The sequence below is a fragment of the Stegastes partitus genome, unplaced genomic scaffold (genome assembly GCF_000690725.1).
Source record: "Stegastes partitus isolate 25-593 unplaced genomic scaffold, Stegastes_partitus-1.0.2 Scaffold1551, whole genome shotgun sequence".
Taxonomy (NCBI): Eukaryota; Metazoa; Chordata; class Actinopteri; family Pomacentridae; genus Stegastes; species Stegastes partitus.
Window position 1 is genome coordinate 134,765 of NW_007579282.1, and position 10,398 is coordinate 145,162.

At 49.1% G+C, this 10,398-nt stretch overlaps 1 protein-coding gene across 1 annotated transcript in view; it reads left to right on the forward strand.

Annotated features, from left to right (window-relative positions):
- The window catches only part of LOC103371248 (potassium voltage-gated channel subfamily C member 1-like), a 66,361-nt gene that overhangs the window by 37,172 nt on the left and 18,791 nt on the right, over positions 1-10,398 (forward strand). The window contains exons 2-3 of the mRNA XM_008300503.1: positions 1,630-1,761; positions 3,065-3,926. Of these exons, the coding sequence (XP_008298725.1) occupies positions 1,630-1,761; positions 3,065-3,926 (994 nt within the window). The remainder of the gene's footprint in view (positions 1-1,629; positions 1,762-3,064; positions 3,927-10,398) is intronic.

Below are 10,398 nucleotides of genomic sequence, written 5' to 3' on the forward strand. Positions count from 1 at the left end.
GTGGCCTTTTGAATTTCCCCGGTGAGACTTGTTGTTGTGGTCCTGCTGACTGGACCTGTCAGGGTCTTGACTCTAACCACCACTGAGGAGCTCATTAGACCTTCTGCTGTGAGGACTTTTCTATGGTGGAGACCTTTTGGGGTTTTTGACTGTTGAGCAGACAAGACTGTGAATTTGGTTTCAGGGAATAATGACCTTTTTCAGTCCAGTCCCACATTTTTTTCAAAGAAGATTTGTTGATTATTTTAGAAAGAAGTCCAACATGTTGCTGACGAATGACAAAAGACAACCAAGGTCCAGTTTAGGGTCCAGCTCCTGACCCGGGCCGGTGGGGTGTAAACCGAGACAGAGCTGAAAACACCAGCCATGTGTTTGTGGACTCATTCCTGTTATCCTGGAGGGCCACATGGCTTAGAGGACATGATGAAAGTAATACAGCATCGACCCAATCGGCTGCGTTCTTCTGTCCAGGTTGTTGCTTTAAGGCGGAAGATGCCAAATATGCAACTGTGCTGACAGTGAAAAACTGAGATGGGTCAGAACATGCAGCTCGGTGTCTGCATGGCCTGGGAGGCAGGACGACTGCACACCAGGTCTGAAAGGAAAGGAAGCGAGTGTACAAGTCAGGCACTGATGATCACGCTAGTCCTTGACATTTCTTTACACGTGAACGAACGCTGACTTCAGGAAAACGGCCGTTTCTCCTCCACACATAGCAGAAGGATCCCAACACAGCGGACTGCATAGATCACAGGGAGACAGCAGCAAAAAAAGGAAAAGGAGAAGAAGAAAAGGGGATGGGGGCTGCGCATGGAGTGAGAGGGAGTGAGATGGGATGATAAGGAGGAGCGGTGGGCAGGGGGATGCTGCAGAGGAGCCTCATTCATAAGCAATGCACAGAAAATGACTCCTAACACGCTACATAAAGTGTATGAATGATCTGCCAATCAGACGGCAGCGTCTCTGTGTGTGTGTGTGTGTGTGTGTATTGATCTGAGAAACAGATGATCATTGATCCCCACTGATAGAACGACACACATGCACACACACATCAATAGACATTTATCTAAGTTTTATGATACACGTGTTTCCGTGGCATCGCCGCGGTGACGCCTGCATTGGCCCTCAATCCCGTCTTTTCTCTGTACGTACCCCGTAGCAGAGACCCCCTGTGCACCTCCGTTCTCCTGCACCCTCCATCCATCACGCCTCCCTCCACCTCCACCTCCACCTCCGTGCCGTGCCGTTATCAATGGGATTGCAGCAGTCAGGACGTTTGCTCTGGATTAGCAGCACTGCTCTGCTCTCCTCAGTGTGTTGTTGGTGCCCCCTTTCTGCAGCCTCTTGGCATGACCACTGATTTGCACATACTGCAATGGCTCAAACCCCTCCTCCTCCTCCTCCTCCTCCTCCTCCCCCTCCTCCACCAGCAATCATATGAACACCAAAATGCTAATGACAACGGCTGAACCCAGCCGGGAGAAAATAAAGACAAATGTGGGTGTACATGTGTGACAGTTTCCCGCCGTGTTCCTGGAATAAAACGGAGATCATATTTGCTTGAGGTTCAAATTCTAACACTTCTCCCCCTTTCCTCCCCCGTCTCCCTGTTTCTCTCTCTCTCTGCAGTATGTGGCGTTCGGCTCACTCTTCTTCATCCTCCTCTCCATCTCCACCTTCTGCCTGGAGACCCACGAAGCCTTCAACACCATCTACAACAAGACGGAGAACGTCACCGTTGGCAATGTGACGCATGAGGAGGTACGGTGGGGTTGTTGTGAATGCATGTTTAACCCATTTCAGAAGGAGCTGATTTCACTGAGGGATGTCTCCTGGTTGTGATTGTAACACCGCCTGACACTCATAATTACAGCCACCACTGCCTGCTGAGAGCGCCCCCTGTGGATTCAATCCAATCCAGAAAAAACATATTTGTGTTTTTCAGAAGACGTTACGCTGGAAGACGTTCTGTCCGTCAGTTTACCAGCTCAGCGTGAAAATGTGTTAAAATGGGAGAAGACACACTAATGAACACGCTGCTGTGGCCCTCACCTGGCTCTGTACACCTGCCCGGTGTCCCCACAGCCAACATGATGAGCACCAGCTGTTCCTTTAACGTTTACCACATCCCATGCCTTGACCTGAGACTATCGCTGCTACTGTCATCACCTGTGTGTGGTCAGAACCTTTGGGCCCAGTGGTGTATCAGGGAACCAGTTTATCAGTAGAAGGTCAGACCTCGTAGCCTCAGCAACATGGCAGCTATAACATCAGCTACCAAATGTCCAAATGCATCACAACCACATTATTTAATGCTGCACATTCTACGGTTGTTTGTTTGAATCGGACTTTACGTTTCCTCTTTCTCAGTCTGTCCTCTTTTATTTGGATGATCCCTGATGAGGTGAAGAGCAGAGCCACCTAAAGTCATGAAGTAATGCTGATGCACTTTTACACAGTCATGGGCTGCTTCGCTTCTCTTTTTCTAAACTGTTTCTGGTCCAGCTGCCTCAGTGTGTTTACTATTACGGATAATCTAAAGCAGGGGTCTCGAACTCCGGTCCTCGAGGGCCGCAATCCTGCAAGTTTTAGATGTTTCCTTCTTCCAGCACACCTGATTCAAATGATCAGCTCATCATCAAGCTCTGCAGAAGCCTGATAACGATCCTGATCATGTGAATCAGGTGTGTTGGAAGAAGGGAAACATCTAAAACATGCAGGATTGCGGCCCTCGAGGACCGGAGTTCGAGACCCCTGATCTAAAGTCTAACAAAAACAGTTCAGGTGTGTGGTTAGCTTAGTGCCCAAACAGGGCATCAGTTCAGGGTGAAACACACAATGACTGGGGCAGGAGCTTCTGACTAGAAGGTCTGGGATTCAACCATATCATGACTGAACTGCACTCTGACCTCAGCTTCCCAACAAGCTAATAATAAACCGTATAAGTTCATTTAGCAGTGAGATGCTGGTACATATCCCTCTGGGGGATGTGACGCTGTGCCTTCCTTGTACATGAATCAAAAAGTTATCATAACCATCTCTGTGTTTTTCTTCCACTCTGCAGATAGTCTACGAGGTGGTCACAGATGGTTGGCTGACATATGTGGAGGGCGTATGTGTCATCTGGTTCACCATTGAGGTGATGCTGCGCGTCATCTTCTGCCCCGACAAGGCAGAGTTCTTCCGCAGCGCCCTGAACATCATAGACTTTGTGGCCATCGTGCCATTTTACCTGGAGGTGGCGCTGAGCGGCCTCTCCTCCAAAACAGCCAAAGATGTGCTGAGCTTCCTGCGTGTGGTGCGTTTCGTCCGTATCCTGCGTATCTTCAAGCTGACCCGCCACTTTGTGGGTTTGCGGGTCTTGGGCCACACTCTACGGGCGAGCACCAACGAGTTCCTGCTGCTCATCATTTTCCTGGCGCTGGGCGTCCTCATCTTCGCTACCATGATCTACTACGCCGAACGTATCGGTGCTGACCCAGATGACCCGACGGCTGCGGCCCACACCAACTTCAAGAACATCCCTATCGGTTTCTGGTGGGCTGTGGTGACCATGACCACGTTGGGATATGGGGACATGTACCCCGAGACGTGGTCGGGAATGCTTGTGGGTGCCCTCTGCGCCTTGGCGGGTGTGCTGACCATTGCCATGCCAGTGCCCGTCATTGTCAACAATTTCGGCATGTATTACTCCCTGGCCATGGCCAAGCAGAAGCTCCCCAAAAAGAGGAACAAGCATATCCCGAGAGCACCACAGCCTGGCAGCCCCAACTACTGCAAGCCAGACGCCCTGGCCATGGCAACCGCCTCGCCGCACAGGCTGATGGGCAATGTGCTCGGGCCAGGCATGGTGGGATCTGGCAGCATGATGGGAACCGGAGACTGCCCTCTGGCACAGGAGGAGATCATCGAGATCAACAGAGCAGGTGAGTGAATGAGCAGAGATCAGGGATGTGTGGTCTTCAAACACTAACGTGTGGATGTGAGAGAAAAACGAACCTTTTACAGTTTTTCACAATGAAATGCAGCCTTCAGACCAGCGTTCACATGTAAAGGCCCACGCAGGCTCGTAGACAGGATAACTGTGGAGGGAAGTCCCTTCATGTCAACCAAATAGCTGCAAACAGCTTCTTCTCAGGGGGTCTTTCACCCAAAGTTCAACTCTCAGGTGTCTCCTTTAGTTCCAGGCTCAGTCCTCGGGATGATGTCCTGTTAGGTATTTAACTAAGGCTGATGTCACACAGAGAAAAGCAACACATCTCTAACATTAGGAATTGGAATCTGGAAATAGAAATGGCTATTTTTATCAAAACAATAAAGTTAAAAGTATAATCCATTATCAATATGGTTAGTTTGATCAGCTGAATTGTTTGAGTGAATAAAGCCTCTGATCATCTATCTAATTAGAAACTTCCCACAAAACTCCAACACTTGAACTTTTTTAATTTCCTTGTGAAACTCAGTGAGAGGGTTCTGGATCTGTGCCGGGGTGTGGATGGGTTTGGGTGTTGTTCTGGACATGGTTTGGCATCACTTCACTACTTATACATTTCCAAATGCCAATCGTGGAGTGACCTCAGCTGAAATAATGATTACAGACTGTCGGGGTTTCTTTGGTTCGCCGTCACGCTGAGGACCAGAGGTCAGATTTCAGCGCTGAGCCGCTGTGAGGAGTGTGTATCTAACAGGTTTTGAAGCTGTAAATAACTTGCTGATGTCCTCGTTCTTCCTAGAGTGGAGTACACTAAAATAGATTTTAATTTACGATGGGACGAGAAAGCTGAAAAAAGCTTATTACTTTCTCTCGGCAAATCCATCGCTTTCCTCTCTCAGCCAGATGCCGTAGCCCCAAGGCTGACATGTTCAGATAATCCTGGACCGGGTCTACATAGACGGACAGTATTCTGCTGAAACATTGATCGAGGCCATCTCATTTCATCTCTGTTCTGCTCTGCTGTTTTAATAGACATGTCCATCATGGGCGCTGATACACTGATGTGTGTGTGGCTGCTTGCTGCTGGTGGCGGAGACGCTGTACGCGCCTTCACTGGATTTACGGTTTATAACTATGAATAGCGCTGAGATGGGCTTGCCACCGCAGCGCCTGACAGCAAACTGACATGTAATCAGTGTGTGTGTGTTGCAGCACTTAAATCTCTTCTTTTAAATAAGCATTCGCTTGCGGTTGTGGACGTGGCAGACGTGAAGCGCTCTCACCAAGAGCCAGGGGAGCGTGTCGGGATGCGAGGCGAGGTTAGCAGCCGGCTGAATAAACCACAGCATCACAATGTTTTGACATCAACTTGAAAAAAACTCAACAGTTGTGACCTTTGAGTGTTGCTCAGGAAGCCACAGCGCCGTCGACCTCCACATCGCTGCTGCAGCATAAGCCGCTCTGTGGAAGAGCTATGACAGGATCCAGGAACGCAAACACTTCTGTTGAATAAACTCTGATTATTTATTGTCGAGTTAGCAACCAAACCGCTAAGACGCAGGTAAGCCAGCACATCAAAGCGCGCAGTGTGACTTATAAGAGCAACATCAAGAAAATGCACCGAGTCTGCACCGCGTTGAAGCGAGGAGGCGGCACCAGCATCCAGACGGCTGAACCGGGTCGGTGGAGGTCTTCTTCAGATTAGGGCTGCGTGTGTTTGACCGTTTTAGAAACTTCCTGTCAAGTCGACGTTCGGCGAGGTTGAGAAACAAACTGCTCTTTTCTTCATTATTCAGTTCTTTGCTGTGATAAGCGCCATTGTCCTGATTTCTAACGATGTCGCCGGCCCTCCAGGGCGGGTTTGGATCGGACTTAAAAACACTTTTGATTTTTGACGCGGTCAGACAGCACATCTCACAAACTGGTTGTGACGGGTCATAAGCCGGCCCTGAAGCCGCCTGTATCATCCATCAGAAGAGCTTGTCAGATGGTCGAGTAGCTCCAGAAACACCCTGGTCCAGCTCTCCTGACGTCGACCTGGAAGGCTCACAGAGTTACGGGACAAACCAGATTCTAAAAAAGCAAGATTAAAGCCTTTTAAAGTTTATTGTAGAGGACTTTATGCTGTGATGAGTCCCACAAAGGGATCCGTTTACTCTCTGGTTGAGTCGGGATGAATTTGGGAATAAATTTCAGAATAAGAGCTGAAACGCTTCCTTCCGTGAATTAAAACGTTTTCTCTATGTTTACACCGTATTGCTTCCTTCCTGCTCTCCCTCCCAGTGTGGCCGTTCAGAACTCCTACCATCACGTCTGATCTCTTTTCATCAGACGTCACGCTATTGACACGACGTCTTCGTCGGCTTAACCTAAACGAGTCTTGTTAGCGGCGCATCGCGTCCTCGCGCTGCAGCTCTTGACATATGTGTGAGTATGTCTTTGTCAGTGCGTGTGCGTTCACCCCTCGGCCTGGATCTGTAGCTGCTGAGTAGAAAAGTCAGATCCGATTAGATCTGACAGCTGTGTTGAAAGCTACGAACGCTGTGTTCCCCGTAGTCATCTGCTGGTGTTTGTCTGTTTATTTGTATTACTGACGCTGCAGGGACTGAAATGTGTTGACACGGTTATGTGGTGCTTCCTGTTCCAGCAGGACATCATTACCCCTCTGAAGGACCTGTTCTAAGNATGGCTGTTAGCTACATGGCTGTTAGCTATATGGCTGCTAATTTATCTCTTTAGATAGTTGCTAATTTTATCTGTCTACTGTTAAGTGCTGGAAAAGGGTTTAATGGTTTTATATAAAATGTTAATATGCTGCATGTTGACATGCAGATTATTACCTGATAAACGTGTTTCGTGATTTAGCAAACAATTTACACATCTTTTCCATATATTTTTAGCTGCTACTGATTCATTATGTTCACCAGATAATTCCAAACTTTGTCGGTCTGCTGTTTGGCGCTGTGCAGCTTTCTGGCTGAAAATAGCTGCCGTGTGAAGCTGATGACTTGCACAAAGAAAGAAAGAAAGACAGAAGCATAACAACACAAAAAAAGATTAACAAGGAGAGATATAAGGATGCCGAGAGACGACGGGACAATGAAGGAGAAAGGTATAAAAGGAGTGACAGAAATAGAGGAGAAAAGAGCTGAGACAGGAGGGAGAGGAGGCAGCGAGTGATGAAGAAGATAAAGAGAGAAAGCTAAAGAAAGAGAAGAGATTGTCCAGGGGAGGAGGTAAGGAAAGAGATTTAGGTCACTGCGAGTGACTGACACGAGAGAGGAAATGTGACGGAGAGGACGAAGCAGGAAGGAATGAAGGAAGGAAGGAGAGGAGAAGCAGCAGAACCAGCTCAGGTGTTGGACCGGTCCTGCAGGTGGAACAAGGACTGGATGGGAGGAGGTGTTGTGAACATTGTCACCTTCGTAGTTTGGTCTCGTTCAGTCTGAACATCAGTCAGTAGTCAGCGGTGCTCAGACAGCATCAGGACAGAACAGAAGAAGGCTAGCGGTTCTGTTGGACCTGCTTGTATGTGTCCTCTGTCTGTTTCAGTTTTATCAGCATTTACCTCGTTGGCATTTTATATTTATCTGCATTATTTTTTTCATTATTTTAATCCCATTTCATTTTTGACAGCAGTGCAAAACAGTTGTCTTTTCCCAAAGCAGAATGGATCAGTACCATCATCATGCATGTGTCAGCGGTCCAGAACCATTTGCATACAAAAGAAACCTTTGTGGTCCTAAGATTGAGCCCAGGGGAGCTCCACACAGCTCAGCTGCTGTTCACATGTTGGGATCTAACACATAAACTCTCCTTTTGTTGGTCCTGTTGGATTTTTCACATCGTCTGCTCTGATTGGTCACATCCCATGCAGGCAGCAGGTCGGCCACTACAGTCACCTGCTGGTTAGAAGAGCCTCGTTCATGATGCTGGAGCGCCTGAATCAGTCCAGAAGAGACCAGGTGCTCCCTGAGCTGCACAGGGACAGCGAGAACCAGCCTTTGTGAATGTTTTATTTAACCCTCGGCTGACTACAGTGGAAGCTTCAGCCCTCATCAACAAGTCAGACGATCTTTTTGTTGGTGTTTCTACCAGCCAACTATGACGCCAAAGGATGGTGCTGGTGGTTACCTGCCAAGGTGTCTGGCAGAGCAGCCGGACTCAGCAGCCAGACACATTTGGGAAGCGTTTGGCTGGTGGAAGGTGTTTCCTCCAGAAGGCTCTCATCTGCAGCCTGTCATCTGATCACAGGAGAAAACACGCTGGTTAAAGACAAAGTTAGCAATCGTAGGGAAAGTCTGCTCCTCACAAACAACATGAAGTACAAGAACAGACGGGTGGAGGAGCGTTGGTTTGACCAGCGCTGTGCTTCCAGTCCTAGAACAGCAAACGTTAGCGGACCAGAGGAAGGCTGCTTGTGAAGCAGCTTACGGTGTTTCTCACTAACCTACAGGAGAGTCCACCGCTAGCAAACAGCACCGAGGGCTTTTCACTCATGTACTGGTTTCATCCGTTCTGCTCCTGCCTTTTGTTGGTGCGTCGCTGTCGGCGTGTCGCAGCCATCTGCAGGTCGGTGGGAACGTGTGAAGTGATTGGCAGGAAGAGACTGTCCTCTCCACAACAGCAGCATGACTCACTTCAGCCACCATGACGTGTCGGTGTCGGGCCGCCGAAGCCTTTCGCTGCCGTCGTGGTCACGGTGGGACGGAGAGGAGCTGAGGCGCCGTCATCCAGCGTGGAAATCTGACTGTTTGTTCCCCGTTTGTCTCAGGGTTCTGGTAGAACACCAGTCAAACACTGGTTCACGTTCCTCCAGCTAACACTCCAGCCGTTCCACCTCCTGAAGCCTGACAGCACGTTGGCAGTAACTTTAAGATCTTTAAGTTTGATGGAAGCTCACCAGATGATTGCTGTGACCACAACATGAAGACTCCTTAACCCTCAAGCAGCAGTCATTCAGTCCAGACCGCCTCCTGTTTCAGGTTTTAGTGGAACTGAACCTTCACCGCGGTGCTGTCACACCGCAGCATGCTGGAGGACAGCTGACAGATGGAATTATTTTATTTTATTTATTTTAAAACAGCTGTAATAATTCGACATGTAGACGCTGATGTTCCCAAACAGGGAGGAACTCAGCAGTGCAGCAGACATGTTGGACAACAAGCAGCTGCACACAACACCGGCTCTACGCTTGTTTTATATGTGATGTATTTAAGAAGTGGTTGCTGCGTAATGAGCTCCTCCAGACTTCTGCGTGTCTGTTCAGCCCAGGAACAACATCAGCGTGCGACCAGACCAGATTAAATGGATCAGCGCGGTCCGGTTCTAAGTGTAGAAACCTGTGGAGCATAATTCAGCTGAACGCTTCACAGCAGCTTCCAGCAGCTCCTGTTGTATCATCATCGCTTCTGAAATCTCTCCACGAGTCCGTCGGTGATTCACCGAACAGTTCTGACACTTTAGTTCCCACGTCGTAGTTCTTTCTTCTAAAACTTTGTGCTGTTTGCTCAGAGCAGCGTGCCGAGGCCTGGAGACAGCCTGGAGTTCAAACAGCAGCCAAACAGCTTCATGCTCAGTCAGAGATGAGCCGTGACTGGATGAACATGCTGCACAACCATCAGACAGCTTCTACATCGACCCACCAGCAGCGACTCTTCTTCTGCTGAGGACGTGAAGTCTGCAGGACATTAAAGTTCAGGTTCAGTGATGTCCTCCAGGTGATGCTCATCCTGCATGAGCTAACGTCAGTGTCCCCTAGAAGAAGCTAAAGCGTTCTCTGTTTCTATGTCGCTGTGCTGGTCTGTCGATGTGGTTCTGCTGGGCTGGGACCGTTACGCTGCTGGTTCTGTTGTGTGTCTGTGTGGATGGTTCAGCGTTGATGCTGCTTGGTTTCCGTCTGCCAACTGCCTGGTGGCGCATATGTGCACATGACTGCAGCGGAGGAAAGGCTGCTCCCGCTTCCATCAGCGGCTGTCGCTTGTTTTCAGTTGGATCTGACGGCTGCCTTCATTAGCAGCGCCGTGGACCGGGCCAGGTTTCTGTAGGAATATTGTAAATACTGAAGCTGGTGGTGTTGGATGAGGGCCTGCCCGGTTTTCTCTTTGCCCACCCACAGCGTGATGTCTGGCCACACTACCGCGCTGTGTGTGTTGGTGTGTGTTGGTGTGTGTTGGTGTGTGTTGGTGTGGGGATATAAACCACCACCACACTGTCTGGGAACAGAGCGCCGCCCCTCCATGGGAACCAGTGAGCTTCAGGTTCAGGTTCAGGATTCAGTGAAGTGGTGCTGAAGACGACGGTAAGGCTCCTGAACATGGATGTAAGTCAATGTGAGAGCCTCTAAAGTGACGAAACACAACTCTGTGTGTGTGTGTGTGTGTGTGTGTGTGTGTGTGTGTGTGTGTGTGTGTGTGTGTGTGTGTGTGTGTGTATCCAGGGCAGCTCTAGATAGCAGCGTTAAA